The 20,543-nt window shown below is 37.8% G+C and overlaps 1 protein-coding gene and 1 long non-coding RNA gene across 8 annotated transcripts in view; both read left to right on the plus strand.

Annotated features, from left to right (window-relative positions):
- Nucleotides 1-10,200, plus strand: part of COBLL1 (cordon-bleu WH2 repeat protein like 1) — an 86,197-nt gene extending 75,997 nt beyond the window's left edge. For all 7 annotated transcript variants that reach the window (XM_065670533.1, XM_065670535.1, XM_065670536.1 and 4 more), the window contains exons 10-13: nucleotides 1,270-1,355; nucleotides 2,697-4,312; nucleotides 4,826-5,008; nucleotides 7,652-10,200. In XM_065670533.1, coding sequence (XP_065526605.1) covers nucleotides 1,270-1,355; nucleotides 2,697-4,312; nucleotides 4,826-5,008; nucleotides 7,652-7,738 — 1,972 coding nt within the window. In that variant the 3' untranslated portion in view covers nucleotides 7,739-10,200. The remainder of the gene's footprint in view (nucleotides 1-1,269; nucleotides 1,356-2,696; nucleotides 4,313-4,825; nucleotides 5,009-7,651) is intronic.
- Nucleotides 10,201-10,763: 563 nt separating this feature from the next.
- Nucleotides 10,764-20,246, plus strand: LOC136009979 (uncharacterized). The gene is made up of 3 exons (XR_010610717.1): nucleotides 10,764-11,659; nucleotides 15,822-16,024; nucleotides 20,022-20,246. It is a non-coding gene; the product is annotated as an uncharacterized LOC136009979 (long non-coding RNA).
- The last annotated feature ends 297 nt before the right edge of the window (nucleotides 20,247-20,543 follow it).

Here is a 20,543-nt window from a genome sequence, read left to right on the forward strand (position 1 = left end):
TTTGATAAGTCAGATCTTATGTAAAAGATCTAGTTACTTTGAAGAAGTGTTTTTTAATCAAACCACAGATATGTGTAATAGCCCAGTCAAAACCACTATATATTCTATAATGGTACTCTGGGGTATTCTGTGGTTTCCTCCCCTCCCCCCCTTTTTTAAAAAACAAACAAACAAAACAAACAAAAAACCTACAGCTCAACTGTTGTAAGAACTTGTAGTTCAGTCCCTCAGCTGTGAGATAAGCAAGAGTACAGAGTGCAGGACTGAGATTTAACTTTCTTATAACAATAATTTTGAGAGTCTGTGCTCCTGTTTAGTGGTTTATTGGACACTTGCAGTATATTTTGGACTGTACAAGCAACACGAGGATGGGTGGTTATTGAGGGATTTTTACACTCAAATGATTCAAAACACATGTTTTAGTTCAAGTCACTAGCTCCTGACAGCTAACACATTTGATGTGGCAAATGAACTGGAATCTTCATAATGCCAGTATTTGTAACTACGGAAAATAAAAATAACAAAGATGTAAGCTTGAAGTTCTAATAATAATATTTTTAAAGAGAAATTTTAAATATTTTTGCCTTTTTCATTTATCCTTTTAAGGAAAGGACTTAATTTCCTCCAAAAGAGATGAAGAGTTTATTCAGCATTTGTGCAGTTCTCTTGCCCACCATGATCTAAGGACATAAATTGTATGCATTTGCAAAACGTTTAGTAAGCAAGTAGTATGTTAGATGCATGTTTCTTTGTTGCTCTCAAGGAATTTCTTGAAAGGGACAGACAATTTTTCGTTACTATTTTGAAAAGTCTGTGCTGCAGAGTTCATGTGTTCATATGCAGTCAGCATCTCATACGGCTTCCTGTAGATTGTGTTGGGGACAAAGTCAAGGAAATGTTATAAAACACTTCATAGAACGCTACTGTTATGTGAATGATAAACTGTTGTGGCTTCACTGAAACTTAGTTGTTTCTGGAAAGGGGCTTGTTCAAGCTGCACAAATAAACAAATGGAGGGGGAGGAGAGAAAAGGAAATCAATCATCTGCTTACACAGAAGAGAGTGAAGCTGAATTTTGGTAAAATATCATAGCAGCATTTCCTCTTGTTTAAAAAAAAGATCTATTCTCTTGAGTACTCCAGTGTTTGGCAGAATGATTCTATTTTGTCCATCTGTGTTTGGAGAATATTGCCAGTTCTCTTGCACCGTTACTTGTGTTTACTGGAATGAATGATACCAGCATATTTAGTGTACTGTTGTGCTTTGCAGAGGACTACAGACTACGATAAGCAGTGAGCAAGCTGCGTTTGAAAAAGACAGGAAGCTTAGAATTTTGGATCAAAATAAAACTGATGGTGAGTAGCTCCCACTCATTTTTAGTACTTCAGAGTAAGGTTGAAGAGAGCTTTTCTATTCCTTTGAGAAAAATGACAAATCAATCAACTCCTGAAATGCTATCATCAGATTATTTTCTTCGTACTCTCTCTAGCTGCAGTGTATCCTCTCTGCGATGAGGTGACAAGAATTGACGGCAGTTTTGATTTTGCAGGGGTTTTGTTTTTAATAATTTTTTATTATAGCAGTACTCAGAGTTTCATTGTACTGTTGTAGGGCACTGTGAGTGGAGCAGTGCTGAGGGGAGGGAAGGCTGGACACAAAGATTGTCCTGCCACATGGTGTGACATGGGCACTGCAGCGGGGAAGGAGAAGCAATCAGTTGTTCTGCGTTTACAAAGTTAGTGTGATTTTTCTGCATGGAAATGCAAGTATTTTCAAACAGAAATAGAACAAAGTGACATGCTGATTTGAAAAGAAATGACGACGTCCTGTGCATCTAATGGATCATAAATTTTTCTGTGGATTTAGTGAGCTTACTAATTTATTTTTCCCTTTTGTGACACTGATTTTCAGATTTATATATATTAGGCCTTCTGTAGTCTTTTATGTTCAGCACATCTCTGTTTATAAATCATAGCATACTGCACGAGTCCTGTTTATATGATACAAGTTTTAACTGCCATTTTATAGCGTACTTAAAACAAGATTTTTTTTCCCTCAAAATATGATTATTCCTCAAGAATGTATTTTTCCTTTGAATATTGTATTCAAACCAATTTGATCCAAACATTCCAGTATTTTGGAGAGGGCTATGTGTTTAACCCGGGAGTAAAGAATTGAATTTTCATACCTGCTATAAACAGTTGGAAAAATAGAGCTAGAGAATTGCTTTTGTCCATGTGTTTTCAAATTGGTCCCTTGTACAGTAGTTGACAAATAACATTTTTAATGTTCAAACTAAAGGACAGAAGCCACGGAAGTGTGGAACTAAATAAAAATCGCATCTAACTTAATATTGAATAGTCCTTGAGCTCTTGAGTCACTGATGCCCATATAAACAACTGAAATTCATTTAGCACTTTTTAAATTATTCTAGGATAGATTTTTCTATCAAGTTGATGCATGGCACCAGTTGCCTGATAATTAAAGAAGAATACTCTAGTTGGAATACTATTATTTGGCACTATTAGTCAAAGATATCTTTAAATAGCCTTTAAAAGTAAGTGTTAAGGAAAACTTTAATATCAGTGAGGTGCCAGTCCTTGTACCCTAAATACACTGGATGCGGGGCTTCATGATGTAAGGGGGAAGTTTGAATTTTTTGGGCAATTGTATTGATTTTGGAATCTCTCTTAAAGACCACAGTGATACAGAACTCTTTCCAACAACAGAAGAAGCTAAAGAACTTCAGTCAGCTGAAATGAAAATGGTAGATTTCAGAGAAAATAACAAGCTCGAAGTTGACAGACTATCAAACTGCCAGACATGTAAAAATGACATCTCTGTGAGTCATAGGAATTATCCTCAAATGATTCCAGAAAGGCAAGATGAGAAAACACATCAAACCAGCTTGGACACAGTAAAAACTCAGGATGTTGCAATCCAGACAGGTCTGTTGGATAGCAATTTGGGAAGGACTACACAGAAAGAAATTATTGTTCCTCAGGGTTGTGAATCATCCACATTCAGAGGACTGGTCCCTCAACACAGTAGAGATGCAAATAGCCCCCTTCTTCAAGTGGTTCATGGAATGCAAGGGGATGAAGATAATTCAACAGAACAAAATCTTGAGAGACAAGAAGCTACCCATGAAAAAGTAATTCCCATTAAAGATCAGAGTCACATTTGTATAAATGGCAGTAATTTTGCTTCACCAGAAACAACAGCAAAAACTTCAGATGACTCTCCTATAAAAGGTCACCCTCTTTATAGACAGGATGCCAAACCTAAACCCAAGCCTGCTAATGAAATTACAAGGGATTACATACCAAAAATTGGGATGACTACTTATAAAATAGTTCCTCCAAAATCCTTAGAAATAATGAAGAGCTGGGAATCAGAAATTCCACCAGATCATAAGGATCAAGAGGCAGCTACTTCGGAAAACTCTCTAAAACATGAAGACCCCAAAGAATTCATAGTGCAGGCTGAAATTCCTCGTCTTCCAAAAAGTGTGGGTCATTTACAGGTTGGTTCACAAAATGCACCTGCAGCAGCAAATGATCTGCTGCACAAAGCAAACAGCATTTCTGAACATGCTGTGGTGTCTGGAGCTGAGGTCACTACCGTGAGCAGTCGGACAGAAATAGAGTCTTCCAAACACCATGTCCCACTGATGCTAAGCTTGGATAATACAAATGCTTCTTCTGAGACACAGAATAAGTCAAATGCATTAAGTCCTACAACAAAGCCTAGTTCTTTTTATCTACAGATGCAGCGAAGAGCTTCAAGTCAGTATGTGACATCTGCAATTGCCAGAAGTACCATTTGTGCTCCTAATTCCATTCAAAATGAAGCTAAGAATACAGAGATGGGGAAAAAAATCTCATCAACTGATCCAGCTTCACCTTTACACAAGACAAGTACTCCCTCTCCTCCAGCAGATGAAGAAAATGATGATGGGAAAAAAATTGAATCCTCTGTTTCTTCTGTTAAAAGCAATAAACCTTCAACTTTCCCCTCTTGTCCACCAGCACCGTTGAACCTAAGAACTCTAAGAACTTTTGCAGTTCCAAAGCCATACTCCAGTTCGAGACCATCCCCTTTTGCTCTTGCTGTCTCCTCCGCAGTCAGAAGGTCGCAATCATTCAATAAGACGCGTACGATCACTAGCCAGGCACCAAGAGAGGAATTTCCTGTTGAACTCTCCTCTGCTGCTTCGGCAGCTGAGTTATCAGCTACCTCTGTGCCTCAAGTGCAAACCCCTTCCTTGCAGACCATAACAGGGGAGTCACAAAATAGTGTAATGGATAAGGTAAGCTTTATTTCTACTGTTGTTCGACTGTCATCTAGTGTGACTAGTCTAGAAGATAGTCTGAACTGCTCCATGATCAGAAAGTATTGTATTAATACAGTGTAATCACTTGTAGTAGTCTAGCAGTAGCACAGCATCATATTCAAATACGGGAATACGGGAATCTTAAAGTGAAAACAACCTCATTCGGATTACTGGAAATAACAGTTTCTGGCCATAATTAGCATTCCCTTCTTCTTAAATATAATTCTGAGTAATGTGATCAGTTTGGCTTCAGGTGATCATGGCACATGCACACACTTGAATGGGGTGTACAATTTTGCTGGCATAATTATCTGATGGGGAAATTCTATGCTATAGTGGAAATGAGGCTTATCCCTGAAATTGTGAATGAAACGCTAGAATGGTGGCAGTTTGATGCACAACCTTGTGCCAGGATGAGTTAGTTTGCCATTTATGAATAATTGAGATTAAAGGTTTTTTTGTTTTTCCTCCCACTTCCTCCCTTTATAGAAAAACAGCAATGTGAATAGTGAGCAGAAGAGTCAGGCACAGTCAGGTGCTTCCACTGACCATCCACCCCCTGTCACTAGGAGACAAACCGTGATGACATTCCAGCGCTCTGACCCAGAACAGGTCCACCAGAGCTTGCTGGCTGCAATCCGCTCTGGAGAAGCTGCTGCCAAATTGAAAAGGGTGAGTTTTCATCATTGCATCCATAACAATGAATTCATGGACCTTCCTTCAAATTGCCATATTAATGCCTGACACGAGAAGCAGTTAGCTTTAGCACAGAGTGCTGTCAGGAGGTCTCTTAAAAATACAAAGGGAGGTGGGGGAAGAGAGTTTAGTTTTGCAGAATTAACTGGTGAATGCACACACAAAGCATTTTATGTCCGTATTTTCAAACAGTACAAATCCAATTAGAAATCTTCCTGAAATTAATTAGAAATCTCTTAAGTTATCGATCAAGTATCTCTTTCATAAAATCAGGAGCATATTCAATTACTGGTGTTTGTATGGTTTGAAGTGGTACAGTTTTAGGCACATGCTTCGCCTTAGACCTGAAGTAGCTGTAATCTTATGTAGGCAGATAACACAGAAAAGTTCTGAAAACTGTATTTTTTATTAGACTCTATCAGGTCCTTAATTCTTCTTAAATGTACTTCAGGTCTCCTACTGCTGTTTGGTATCATTAGTAAGATACTTCTCAATGTTTTATCGACAGTCCTGGTAGGACCATCTTCCCCCAACCCCTCAGGTTAAAATTGTGGCTTAATTTTTCTCTTTTCTGTCACCTAAAATTCACCTATGCTTCTCACATTGGTTAAAACATTACACTCTTTAGAAATCTGTGTTCTTTTAAATTTGTAACCAGACAGTTTAATGATAGTCACACACACCTTTCTTGACTGGCATTTGTGTTTTGCCTTCTGTATTGAGAATTTCTCATTGCAGAAGGTTAAACGAAGTCAGTAGTTTTTGTTTCTCTTCCCTTTCCCACTTGAAAGAAACAAATGATACATGGTGGGTGGATGTGAGGGTTGGTGGGTTTTTTTTGGTCTTACGGAAGTCTTTGACTCTCTAGGGTCAAAATCTCTCAATGGATGGTCAAATAATGGAGCAATCTATTTCATACGTATGGTTTTGTTTCATTGTGGCACTACAACAGCCTCTCTGAGGCTTGTAGACCTCCCATCATTTCTACCCTGAATGGGAAGATTCAGTTTCTCAGAAAGGTTTACAAGCATGCTCTAGTAGTTTTTGACCTGAAAGTCAGTACAAGTGATACATAACACACCGTAGTAATACTTCTAACTACATTTCACTAACCACAGCCATTTTAAAAACAGGGTAAGGTTAAGAAAGTACTGTATTGCTCAGAGTTTCTTAGACTTCAACTGTATCTATAGTTCTACCAGAAATACCATTTGGATTTAGTTTGAATGTTTTTATTAAGGTGGGGTCCCCCACCCCCACCTCAGGTGCGTAATTACATTTTGAATAATACTGAACTTTATTTATTTTGCATTGTGTGTGAACTTTCTTTTATGATTCCATGGCAGCTATGCTTCTGCATGGCTGCTGCAATGTAGCTTATAACTACAATATTAAATTCATAACGTGCTTTTCCAATTCAAGAAGTCTATTTCTACTAGAAAGAAAGCAACGAAAAACTTCATTAAGTGGTTATTAATTCTTTTCTGCAGACATACCTAGTACAGGTATGTCTGACGTCAAAAAGAGAGGGTTTTTTTGCCTATGGCAAATCCTATGAAAACGTGGTCTCATTTGATGTTTAACATGGAGAACTGGCAGTAGTAGGACAGAGAGATGAAGCATTTTGTAACAATAACTTATTAGCACCCGAAAGTGATTTCCAATATTGAAAGGATCTTTTAAATGCATTTACTTTATAGCTGCCACTATCATGCTGCACTAAGGGAGTATAACTGATCCATTTGAATTGTGAAAGAGGTCTGTCAGGTGCATACTTCTTTTTTTGCCTCTTACCATACTCACCCTTTCTTTAGCTCTGTGAGAGAATCATTAAAAAATAAAATGCTGGCATGATGAACCAAATTCTTTCTTCCCCCCCCCCCCCCCCCCCCCCCCGTTTTACTTAATATGTTGTGAATATGCAATGCTGAGATCTGTAGCCTTTTGTGTTGCTGGCCTTTTCAATAGGGTCCTCAGTAATTACTAACCTAAAATGGGTCAAGTGAGGTTTCTTTTTAACCATTTTTTCTCTTCAGAGTGTTCTCATTGTATTTAGTAATGTGTCTGCTGCGGTATGTGGTTCCTATGGCTGTGGAGTACTCACAGCTCACAGTAGCTCCAGTTGGAGTTGCTGATTTATGCAGCTCCCCTAAAAATCAGATCTTTGCTATGTATTCTCAAATCTGTATAGTTTGTTCCTTAAACCATGAGATCCTGATAAAAGAAACATTACCATGGTATAAAGGAGTGTTAGTTGTAAGTGTCGCATTCTATTGAATATTTAATAAAAGTGTTTAGTGATGTTTTTTCAAACATTTCTTTGCAATCAGGTCTGGAGAAGGACTAGAAAAATGTGTATTTTTAATAGCTTTACACAGATTTTTTTAGAGAGGATAAAATACGTTTTAAGTAATTTATTTCTACTTCAATAGCATATGTGCTTTGTTCAGAAATCCTATAAAAGGTCTTTCATTGCAATGAGAAAAATGCTAACTGAAGTAACAGTGTTTGTTTCCTTGAAGTAATACTGTGTAAAATACAACAGAGAGAAGAACCTGAAAAGTTAGGTTAATATTTATTTACTTTTTTCCCCCCTCTTTTTTTCCCCCCTGCCTCCAGGTTGGTCCTCCATCAAACACCATATCTGTCAATGGAAGAGCCAGGCTTACTCATTTGTATTCCACAGAAGCGAAAGTTAATCACTAGATACTATACCAAATATTTTGCACTTTACTATTGCTTCATAGGCCAACTTAATATTAACTACAAAATTTTGAAAGTGTAAATGCAAGTATATATTAATATATTTTTGTCAATTGTAATAGAAATTTCAAACTGGGTTCTTTAATGCCTTGGAAAGATTATTAGAATATGTAAATTATGGTAATATTTTGCCTTTTTCTCTTTATAAAGCTGACTATGCTGCTAAAAACATTTAAGAGAAGGTGCAGATGAGCTTTGCTTATGTTAACATGAGAATCAAAAATTCCTAATTTTAGCCTTTAAGACAAACAATATGTAGCACTATGCTGAAATTACAGATTTAAAGGATCCTAAGGATTTTAGATCATTAATTTTCAATTGTGTATTACTTTAACAGATTGTATGAATTTAAATCTACCACATGCTGCCTCTATATTACTTTGTTAAATTAAATTTGCAATTAGTAGAAAATCTTAAATATATGCAATACTTTTTCTGTTTAAAGAGGAGATGGGTTTGTTTCTTCAGCTGAGAGTAGTTGGTATAAGTAGTCTGTTGTTTTGGGGGGGGGGGTTTAATCTCCTTTAATTTTTTCCTGGTAGCACAAAAAAAAATAAAAATCAGGATATAAATTATTGGACATTTTTGTACTACTTAAGAACTTTTCTTAACAATAGCACTACATGATGTTTCTCATCTACTCTTTGAGTACCTGTATATAGTATTTACCTAGTACTCAAATAAGCAATACTTACTATGAACTAGATCTGTATTGAAGTAGTCATCAGCATATAGTCACTGATAAAATGCAAATTCCAGTTTTGATACTTAATAAAATAGAAGAATTTTTTTTTTTTTGCTGGAAGTATGACTAAAGTATGAACTGCTTTGGACTTATTAATGTAAAATATTTTAATCTTAAAACAGCACAATAACACATTTACAAAGCATTCTTGTGTCTGAGAGCATCTATTTATAGATTAAGCATTAAATACCAAAATGGGAATATACATTAAAAGAAAAGGCTTCATGGTATATTTTATCTATTTTGCATTACTTGTCAAGGTTATACATTTTGGGGAGGGGATGAAAATATGATCACACTCATGATGAAATGGCTAGATTATGGATGCATGCAGCAAGTGCTGGGGTATTTGCCATATTGAAATATTTTCTGCTGGACTTGATTTAAATAAAAGTAATTGTATTTAGTTTCTATTCTTTAACAATATATTTATTTTGTACTTTAAAGACATTCTGTAACTCAGTTTCAGAAACTGATCTATATGTGCATTTCAAAGGGTTATTAATGGTTTGCTGCCAGGTTTTTTGTGCAATAATCTCTAAGAGGTCTCATTACTTTTCTGATACTGATTACAAATAACAGTGTTAATTTAATGCTGAAACCCTTCAAGGAACGTTTTAGTAAATAAAAATTCACAAAGAGAACTGATGAACTTTTGTTCACTGATGTTCTCTCTCCTGTTTTCTCTCCAATATTTTAGTCCCTTGACAGTATATATTATTATCACTTCTTTCTCCTCCTTGTTCTTGCCTCTGATCAAGGGCTAATTCCAAGGGCGGCGGGACCCACATGGTAGTTCCAAAGGTCTGTTTCAGGGTCTTGATTGCAAACGGATGTTTCATCTTTCACTTGAAAATGGTGACATAGAAGAGGTAGGGTTTTTTCTAGTTCCTAACTGGGGTTTACATTCTAGAGTTCACTGTGTCTTGAGTGACAGACTTGAAAATTGTAACTCGCTGGATTCTAGCGTCTGGGTTCATTGTGATATTTGAAGCCTGTGTTTCAAGCATTCCTGTACAACATGATGATTTGTAACTGCCATGAAGAGGTTGCACTGTGAAAGGAATCTCCTTGTTTGTACTTTGGGTGGGAAGGGGTTACATGTTTTTTCTCAAACCTTGGTATTGCCTGCCAAGGCGACTAAAGTTATTTCATAAAACTAACATAATCTCCATCTGTGGTAATAAAAGTCTATATAGCATTTCACTATTTCAACCAAATTGGTAAAGTCCAGTTATTCTGGCTTGGGAGAAAGTTCAAATACTCATCCTTCATTGTTGTTTTCTTCGGGTTTGACTACGAAACTGTAATACTGTGTGTTCCTTAGTCCCATATGTTAAAAGTACATTGCCCTTTTATGTGAATTCCTGAAGGCAAATATAGACTTATGTAACAGCGATTAAAACTAAAATACCTTGCTTGAATTCTAGGGTTTCTTGTCTGTGTAACTGAACTTGCTTGATAATTAACTGAAATGTCTACACACACCATAGTACTGTGAAACTCTTCAACGAGATTTACTGTTACTAGCTGGCAATATTGTTTAGCAAAACTTTCCCTCTTCTTCAAACGTATATTGTAAGACATTTTTAAATCTTGCTATTGTATATCTAGAGACTAATTTTTTCTTATACTCTTTTATTAAATTCTACCAGAAAAACTTGTTGATGAACTTGACATGTTTATTTGTTGTTCAAACAAGAAAACACTTCTGCTTGAGTAAGAAGTAAGTGTTTTTAGCAACTGAAAACCTAAGCTAGCAGTACTTTTTTTGTTGTAGATGTACATGCAGAGAAAACAGACTCTTTTAGGGGCATGAGAATACTTATAATTTAGGCAACCTGTATCATGGATGCCTTCCAACAGAACACAACTAGTTATGCCACAGCACTTACAATCCCCTTGCTGCTTTTGAATGGCAGCCATAATGTTTAGGAAATCAGGATATTGCAGCAAATGAAATGTCAGTGTAATTGTGCAGACAAAACATCAGACCCAAATAAAAGTGTGCTATGATTTAACTGTCACGAGTTCTTTGAAGAAACGTTAGAAATCCATGTAGCACAGTGGAATCGTGATCTAGTTCAGATTCCAGGACTTTATAAGTAAAGGAGGGCTAGTAAAAAAGAGTAAAAATGATCTTGTTAGTTACGATTTTTATTTATTCTACCCAGGAGAATAAAATCAAAACTACAGATGTACATGGAGAAAGGAGCAGTTTTGCTGGGAGAGCATCACCCTGTAATATTTGGAAATATTCTTGTGACTAGAAGTTTTAAGGCCAAGGCAGGAGCTCTTATACTTGCAGCTGAAAGATGTTAAGCCACTGGATGTCTCCATTTTTGGGACATATGTTTAGTAATCACTGCCCTATTTTTTTTCCCAGCTACTTGTGATTGTAGCATATTGTAACATACAACATGAACATCATTAAGGAACACATGAAAATGAATAGATGTGGACCAAGAGACACAAGGTCACACGTACTAAGGATCAGAATGTAACATGAGAGCAGCTAATGCTTTTAATTTTAAGATTGTGCAGGCGTCTGTTACCAGCCAAAGCAAACATTTTCAGTTGGAGTTGCTTAGAATCCTATTTTAAACCACAGTTGCTTAGAAGGTTGAAAAAATTCTGTTAACTAGAAACAAAGCAAATATGCTGTTGAGCAGTAGGGTGTACATCCTTGAATGCCTGGCCAGAGTGCCTCTATCTGGTATTGGACAACTATAACTAGATTGAAGAGTAACCGTAAATGACTAAATTGGTAGCAAAGCAAACAGAGCTCTTTGCAGAAGGGAAAATGTGTTTTAATTTGTCTATGTCCATGTTAGCAGAATGTGAGGCTGAAGTCAAAATAGTGTGTTTGGACTGGAGCTGCCGTCTTCACAGGCATGACAACTGTTTCTGGGTGCTGTGAATGGTCTGAGGTTCTGAATCTGACATTCTGTTAGTGCTTGACTGCTGACTGCATAGCTGAATCTGTAACATCACTTGTTATAGACAGATTTCTTACAAAGTCTATTGTGATGGTAAAGCAAAGCTGTAGCAATATCAATGGAAATGCTTCACAGCCTTTTATTGTGGATCATTTGATACAAACCAGTTGAAAATCACAGGTAAGCTGGAATTTTTTTTCCTTTAAAATTTGCGATTCGGTAGCTTTGTGAGAGGGAAGGTGTCCTTGTTAAATGACATGAAATTTGCAAGTAACAGTTAACTACATTTGTTAAAAAGACTTCATTTTGGTTTACCTTCTTGTAAGAGCTATGTGACATGGTAACTAACACGGAAACTGTGTGTCAAGAATCTATCACAGTGTATTGTACATAAAGTTGCATTATTTTTTGTCAACAGTTCCTGCTTGTTAACGCAAGCACTTAACACCTTTTCAGTGTTTATATGTCTTCAAGGTGAAGATTTGGAAGTGACACATAGTTTTCTCCCTTTAGTTGTATCAAACCTCACATTCACGTAACAGTACAGCAGCTACTGTTTAAGTGAAAGAGTAGGTGAACCCTTGCTTTCCCCACTTCCTCCATCACCCTGGAAAGACCACTAAAACTGTTAATGGACTTAGTTATTCCTAAATCGTTCAAGACACTTAAGAGAATAAAATTCTAGGGAGGGGGAAGAAGAGGGAATGAGGTATAGAAAAAGAAGTTCTTGATGTGGAGAATGACCATATGTGAGGACCAACGGAAGCATACTTCTGCTCCTCCCTGGTTTAACGCACAAAGGAGTAATCTTCTACAGGCAAATTGTTGAGAAATTTACTTCACTTGCTGCCCATGGAAGATGTTGAGTGAATTTCGTATTCTTCATTAGTGTCTTGGGAGTGCTGCTTCTCCCCCGACCTTTCATGTTATGTTTTCTCTTTTGGCTTCAGGGTTCTACAAGATGTTGTACCATTTTGGAATATGTGCATACAAGCCAGAAATTAAAAGCTTAACTTTGAAAGCCTCATAGCTTGTGATCCCCATCCATGTAATTAGTACAATGATGAAAATGCAATCCTGTGCAGGACAGGTATTGTTCCACATTTCTAAATAGTAGTGAAAGAAAATCTTTTGGCATTGGGAAAGGAGAAACAACTGCATCTGAAAAGGACACTAAAACTACTAGGAAATTTCAACTACATCTACTGGTAATTGTTATTTCAGAATGATTGTGCATATATATATATATATATAGGGCCTGGAAATAACAAGGGCTGTATCATCTCCAGCAGAAATAGCTACAACTCCATGGACAAAAAGAATCCAAGAGAGTTGGATTTGGATGTAAGTCACTAACTCATCTGTGAACTTAAACTTTGAGAACAGTCTTGTACCAATAACACACTACAGCCAAGGTGATTATACACAAATGCCACTGATATTTACCAGTTTGTGACTGTATGGTGAGTGTATTTTTAGTAGCTGTTTTGTTGGTATCAGCTGCTGCATGTGAAGAACTACTGTCTTCTGTGTCAACAAATTATCTGCTTGGTGATTTCGAAAGTATTAGTTTCCATCAGTGCATGAGTGTTCCCAAACGATGCTTAAAATAAGGAGTTTAGGGATAGGGTGAAAAGTTAATTTAGGTTCCTCCTTAGTCACTTGAATACACCTTAGAGAAACTGTTGAAATAGATGAATGTGTATGAAATGTAAGGCAGCATTGTTTTGTTATTTGCATTAATAGTAACCCTACTCTTAGTAAAAAGTGAGTGTCAAGAGGCGGGGGAGGTTGGGATGAGGGAGGGGAACCTTCATGATTCATGTAGTTGAACTCCTACAGGAAAAAACCACAACTTGCTGATGGACCATTCCTTTGCTCCTTCCATTGGAGAGAATAAACTGAAACACCTGAGATTCAGATCCTTAATCTTTGGTTTCATTTGATTGGCGTGATTCTTCATAGTATATCTAGCTATGTGCCATGTATGAATTAAGTATTGTAGCAAAAAATATGAGATTGATCACCCTGTGGAATATTCAGAAGTCTTTATGTAGCTATCAAACACTTTCAGATTTAATTTTATGATTTGTCTGTATTTTTATGCAGCTGTGGTATCTAGTTGCATCAGGTTATATGAACTGTAAATCTGTAAAAGTCTCCTACATCTCAGTTTATTGTGAAGAGAAGAATTTGCAGTGTGCCAAGAAATGCTCATTAAATATTACATCAGTCTTCAAAGTTTCAAGTTAAACTTTAAAAACAGAGCAATTTTCAGTATAGGGGGCTTTGCTTCTGCTGTTGCTCAGAGAATGTCAAAGCTATGGGGCATCACCTTCTTATAGTTTTGTCTCACCTTGGATTTTTTTTTTTTTTTATCCGAATTTCATATTGAACTTAAATGTTGAATAAATGTTGAAGTTTTTTAACAGTTGCACATCTTTAAGTGTGAAGGATCCCCAGAAGTTTAACCATATAGAAATAGGTGGACCTATTCACTGTATTAATGAAATACTGTCAAGGTATACAGTTATTTGATTATAGGCATTCCCTTATTAAATGGACTACAACCGCACCTGAGGATGCCTATTCCATGTCAGTGATTCTTGAAATATTAAGCTGTTCCTGTTTTAGTAGTCATGTCTCCTTTACAACTGTCTTCAGTAATTTTCAAGATGTAAATTCAAGCCTGCTCTAATTTATGAATGAGAACATCATGTGCTGCTGACACTAATGCGAGAATAAGTGCTGCTCTGTAACTTGTATAAGGAAGTCAACATTACTAATACAAAAGAAATTAATTAATCATTAAAGCAACTTCTCACAGAAACTTAGGTTTAGTCATTATTTACATTCTGAATGTGGATTGAGATTTAACTTGATCACAGATTACAGGCTTGATGCAGAGATTACTGCTTAAGGTTATGTAGTATATCTAACCCTGAATAGGGTTACATGGTCACAAACCTTATTTTCATGTGGGAATCAGATACCTGAATTCCTACAGGCAATAACAGGAAAAAAGAGTACTCCTTCAATATGCACATCAGAAAAAAATTGTTAATATTGAAGTAAGCTGATATAGAAACAGGGAGGGTAAAACACTAGAAAATAGTGATGTATTATTAATAGTGAGGTTTAACTAAAAAGACAAACCATCAGGTTATGTGAGTACTTTAAAGAAGTCTACCAGCTGACAGGTTGTGTTCAAATGAGGATTAAAATTATCTGAAATACTGAAACTGAAGTCTGTGAATAATTGTTCTGCTCTGATCAGTCAGATGTAGACTGCAGCATTAAAGTGTCGTAGAACAGTCTTTTGCAAGTGTCAAAGCAAAGTTGGGAACAAAGAATGTAGTTACTTAAAATACAGTATGGCTGGAGCACATATGTTGCTGTCTCTACAGAACTGACTTTGTCATGTCTAGTGACTGAATAGAGCTCTTAGTCTTCCTTTTGTGTCCTGTTTTTCATATACAAGCAAATTTAAATGAAGTAGTGTTTTCTAGTACTGTTTACCAATCTGTAATACAGTAAGTCAGAAAGCAAAATGCTGGCTACAAATAATGCAGCACCCTCTCCTGTACCACACAGAGGGTAATGACACATGTTTAAAGTCTTTCTTCTCAGTATGAAGCAGGTCTGACCTTGCTTAGCCTGTAATATTTGACACCATCATAGCCGGCACAGGAGCACCACACTAAAATACAGTATCTATGGGGAAGTCTTCAAAAGTGACACAGTACTTAAAAGAATGAGAATGTTAACAAATGGCTTGCCTATGTGATAGTGAATATCCAGAGGAGTAAAGCCATTGAAGCATGTGATCAGCTCAGGGCAAGGGGGAGAATTGAGTCCACAGAACCTGCAGTTACAACAGCTGTTGAATAAATCTGACCAACAGTAGCTATCTGCGAGTACTAGTGTACTTGGTGTACTACTGCTGGAGTACATTAACCACTAGTGTACTTACTAATGGTTAATATATTTCTAGCTGAAAAAAAGAGTTGAAAAAAAGATAATAATAAACTATAGTTGGACAGAACTTCATAATTTACCTACATGCATGTGTCTGCCCATTTGTTTACTCTCTTGGGTTTTGGTTTTGGGATTGTTTTGGTTTGGGGGTTTTACTTTTTTTCTTCCCCTATCTGTGGTGAGAACTAAGACATGATGGCTACAGTCACACTTACTCTGAAGTGGTAAAGCAAGGACAAGTGAATTTATTTCACAGTTTCTTAAGGCTTTATATAGCTCTGAATTGTCGAAACGACAGTGCAAATTATCTTTAAAATAGTTAAGCTGATTGCAGTTTTCTAAATGAACCACTCAAACTAAACAGGGAGATGGACGAAGGAATGGAGAGCTGCGATTGATCACCTTGGTGACCAGCGAGGTGGATCCCATCAACAGATGCTATTCTATTTCGTCAAATGCTAAAAGCTAATGAAGCACTTGTGTTCTGCAGACTGAAGTGCATTTGGCCACGCAAATGGAGATCATATTGGGGGACACCTGCAGCTACAAAGTGCATGTACCAAGCAAGTAAGTTCTTATGTATGTATGCCAAGCTGCTGGAATTCTAAACTCCAGCACCTAAATGAAACAAAGAGGATGAAGAAGTGGATTACAGAAGACTTCCTTTTTAAATTGTAGAGGACTGGGCACGCAGGCAGCTGCAGTTAAGTTCCTCACTTTCAAGGTCTGGTATACTGCTAACGCTTCCTAAAAGCTGCAATACTGCTTGGGTTAATTCTTGAATGGTCAGAAGGTCTGCTGGGAGACAGCCAACAGGCAGGCAGTCAAGCAGCTCTTAGATCTGGCATGTTTTAACCTCCAGAGCGATGAGAACACTGTTTACCCAAGTTTCCCTTCACCAAGATGACCACGGGGTGCGAAGAGAACATTACAGTTTGTGTAGCTGTTTGTATGGTAACTCTGCGTAAAAGAGCTCTACAGAACTCTAGTGTGAGCTGTGTAAGAGCGTCCTACCAGAAGTGATCATGAGAAACTGTTTCTGCTATTAATACTTTTTTTAAAACTGAGAATTTTCAAGATTTGAAGAAAAAAAATTACTTCTAGGCTATCGGGCATGCTTGGAAGTTCAGTAAATGTAAAAGGCATATTCTTTGGTGCCCACTAAAGATAAAAGGCTGAAAAGAGAGGTAGGAAGGGTCTGCTAGACCATGTTGTCAGGAAAAGAAAGTAGGTGAGTCTCTTTTTGTGCAACTATTATATTAATTTAAAAACATAATTTGGTGGTGATGTGAAATGTAAGTTGCCTGATTATCAGTGGAGTAAACAGCATAGCAGACATCAAACTGGAACAGTTTTGTTTCAGAAAGCAAAAAGAAAAAGCAAAACAAAGGCACAAACCCACAGCTAAAAGCAGCAGATATTTTAGATTGAATTTTGACTCTTTAGATTGATAATCTAAAGGTGAAAGGCAATTTGGGTGAAAAAGAGAATAAAACAAGAGTTATAAGACCTTTAGAAAACATGTCAAGAAAGATTAAAGGAATGGGGTTGCTTTAGTGTAAAAAATGGAAGACTGATCAGGATGACATAACCACGTTTGAACACAAAAACAGTTGTTACACCAAGGCAAGTGATTAATCATTGTATCTTCAAGCATTAGTCTGTTCCAGCAATAGAACATAATAGAAGAATGGCTGTACTAGGTCAAGCTGAAGGTTCATTTAGCCTGTTACCTGGCTTTTGACAATGATCAAAAATTCATGCCTAGTGAAAAACATGAGATTATAAGACACACAAAGTAACAGAGCCCCTAGGTATGCTCAACCTTCAACAGTTTTTAGCTCTGAAAATGCCTAAGTGAAGATGATTTCTATATATTTAAGTCTTAAATAGTCTTGTTCAAGAACTCGGTTTCTCATTCTTTCAACTCCTGTAAACTTTGAGCAGTGAGACAGTACTGTGTGACAAGGAGTTCCTTGCCTTAATGACACACTGTCTGAAGAGCCATCTTTTTTTTTTTTTTGTTTGTTGTGAACTTCTGCTTGCTAGCTTAATTTTATCCTCTTCAATTCTTTTGGTGGAAGAATTAACTCATCAATCCCCATTCATGCTCTCTATGCCACTCATGTCTTTACATAACATAAGGGGTTGTACCATGGGCATTTGAGGCTTGTATGCTTTTGCTGTTTTTATCTGTTAGATGTCATCAAGGTTTGTCAAAACAAAGATGTAGGTCTGAGCATGGCTTACTTCTCTCAATATCTTAGGAAGAGGATTTTTCTCTTAGCCACATTTATTCTTCAAATGTGTCTCCTTTTGCAGCTATTTGCCATAGTGAGTCACCTGCAGGATGCACCCATCTTTTGTGCAAGATCAGGAGTCTGAGAGAAGTGTGTACTTCTGAAGTACTAAATGTCCAGCTGACTAGAAGCTTGCTAAGTCCTGTTTATTTACGGATGTGATCACCTGATTCACAGATGATCTTTTCAGTTCTCTGGCCAGTGAACAACAGAGTTTAAAAACCTGAGGATATGATACAGAGGTTGCTCAGTTTACTGTGATAGTTAGTCATTAGCTTCAAATTAAAATAATAAGATTCCTTTGGCAGCAAAAATGTGCCACCTTTACATGTGAAATTTCAATCCATTTTTCTGATAGGATTTTCAATTGAAATCCATTGCCAACACACTATGTTTGACTAGAGTAGGTCATCTAACCTCTCTTAATTCATCCACTAGCAGTTTTCCCAGGAAGTTATGAAGGCATAAATATAACACATTTCCAACAGTGAGATGAGAATGAAGAAGCTTAACAACAACAACAACAACAACAAAAACCCTGGCTAAGCCAAACAGATGGCAAGTCAGAACCCAGCATGGTAACACAGGGAACCCTGCTCAGGAGGACCCTGTCCCACCACCCCAGAATGAGGGAGCAGGTCAAGCCTGGCGGCAGCTGCCAAGCTCAGCCATGACTCCAGATTACCAGACAAGTTCATAGTGAGGAGGAAATGTCTATGGCTCTAGGTGCAGACCAGCATTTCCATGGCCAGACACAAGCACGGATTCAACAGGAACTGCAGCCCAAGTAGGGACAAAGCATTAGAGCCTCCAATCAAAAGCAGCTCCCCAGGAAGGGGACAGCCCTGTCTACAGTGTCATTGAGCTGTCTGAACATCCCCTCCCAAGGTCACCAGCTGCAATGCCTGGCCTTGACCTGAGGGAGCAAAACCCACAAGAGGAGGGAAGATGTGCTTAGGGCCTTGATACCCGTCTCTAAATAAAAGTATGCCCTGAGTTGAAGGAGCTACAGCAATTTAATACTCAAGATATGATAGAGTTCATCCCTGGAAAAACATTTTACTAGTACACCAGACCTAGCAGGAAAAGAGAAGCTGTGGGCAAGTTACTACACTGCTGTGGTTTTCCGATCCCCCATTGATTCCCACCCGCAAAACTGAATGCAGTAGGCAGTCTGGCCATAATTCATACTCCCTCTCCCCCTTTTTAAAGTCATATTTGCACTATAGTCAATAACTGTGCTGAACACTACTGTAAAGCATCAGTTGAATAGAGACCATGTACTTGTTCGATGAGCAGTTCTGTCTACAAAAAAAGTAGCTGTCCAGAAATCTAGAACAGTGAGAACGTATTGCCTTTAGTTCAAATATTTCTAGTCTGGCTTGCAATCAAATATTTCTAGTCTGGCTTGCAATCAAACACAGTGTTTTCTCCTGAACTATTTCTGCTGATTCATTATCAACTTATTTTGTATTGCAATGTTAAAGTGAAATGTTTCTTTAACTCTCTTTAAATGAGCTACCTTTGTGGCAGTAGTTTTAGATGGGTCTTTTGATGCCTTTTTAATGGTACATTAAAACTTAATGAATGCTGAGTAACAGTAGAACCCCTATGAAAGCACATATGGCATCTACATTAATACTGAATGAATGCATAATGATCAGTAAAATTTCCTTGATTTCCACATGAATCAACAGTGATGAGCCACTTAGTGTTACACTCAATTACATCATGTTTAATTTATGTAGCATTGTTTGGACATTATGTTTAAAATGTCTTTAGTAAATCATTGAGACTCTAATTGAGCCTCCATTTCAGTGACAAATTGCACTGTAAACATTAAATTCATTTTTTTTTTACACAACAATTAATTTATGTTGAAGCCTGCTTGCAAAGGGTCAACAATTTGATATATTCTCACTACTACTCCCTGAAAAATGAAATCTTAGTGTGAAAAGAAGTTGTAGTACCTATTAAATTATTTCTGTTCCTTTAGAATCATAGAATGGTTTGTGTTGAAAAGGACCTTAAGATCACCCAGTTCCAACCCCTGCCATGGGCAGGGACAGAAGTTTTACGGCACAGCCGGGCACGGCCCGGCCCGGCCCGGCTCGGCCCGGCATGGGGTAGAACCGAGGAACCGGGGCACCAGGGGGTCTGGGACAGCCCGGCAGCAGGAGGCAGGGAGTCGCGGCGGGCCGGGATGCAGCGGGGACCGTGTCCCCCCCCATCCCTCCCGCCAGAGGCACTCGTGTTCCCCGCAGCCGCCCAGTGTCGCAGTCTCCAATGGCAAGAGGAGCTCACGCCCTGGCTACCGTGTACCAGCAGCCAGCAGAGCCTGGCGCTTCTCATAGCAAGTCCCAGAACCATCGCAGCGGCATTGCTGGGAGAGGATTTTGTATTTAATGGAATTCAGGCTTTGGATGATGGGGGGCTCTTTAATTTTGGAATTGCTGAATAAGAGTATTCTGTTCTGGCAAATCTGAGTTTCAAAGAATATTCTTCTGACATCTGGGAGCCTTCTGCCTACACCACCCCTCCCCCATCCCATCCCATTCCACACACACACACACCCCACACCCCCCCCCCCGCCGAGCCAAACCAGCCATTCAGCCCAACAGGATTCCCACCTTTGGAATGATCACTCAGAAACATCTGATTTTAACAATGATCTGCTTGGAAAGCAAGAAAAAGAAACCCCAGTTAAGCCCAGAGAAACCCAGCACTGTTTAGCCAAGTTTAGCCCAGCTAAGTCCGGTTTAGCTCAGTTCAGACCAATGTAGCCC

The sequence above is a fragment of the Lathamus discolor genome, chromosome 3, assembly GCF_037157495.1.
Source record: "Lathamus discolor isolate bLatDis1 chromosome 3, bLatDis1.hap1, whole genome shotgun sequence".
In the NCBI taxonomy this organism is placed as follows: Eukaryota; Metazoa; Chordata; class Aves; order Psittaciformes; family Psittacidae; genus Lathamus; species Lathamus discolor.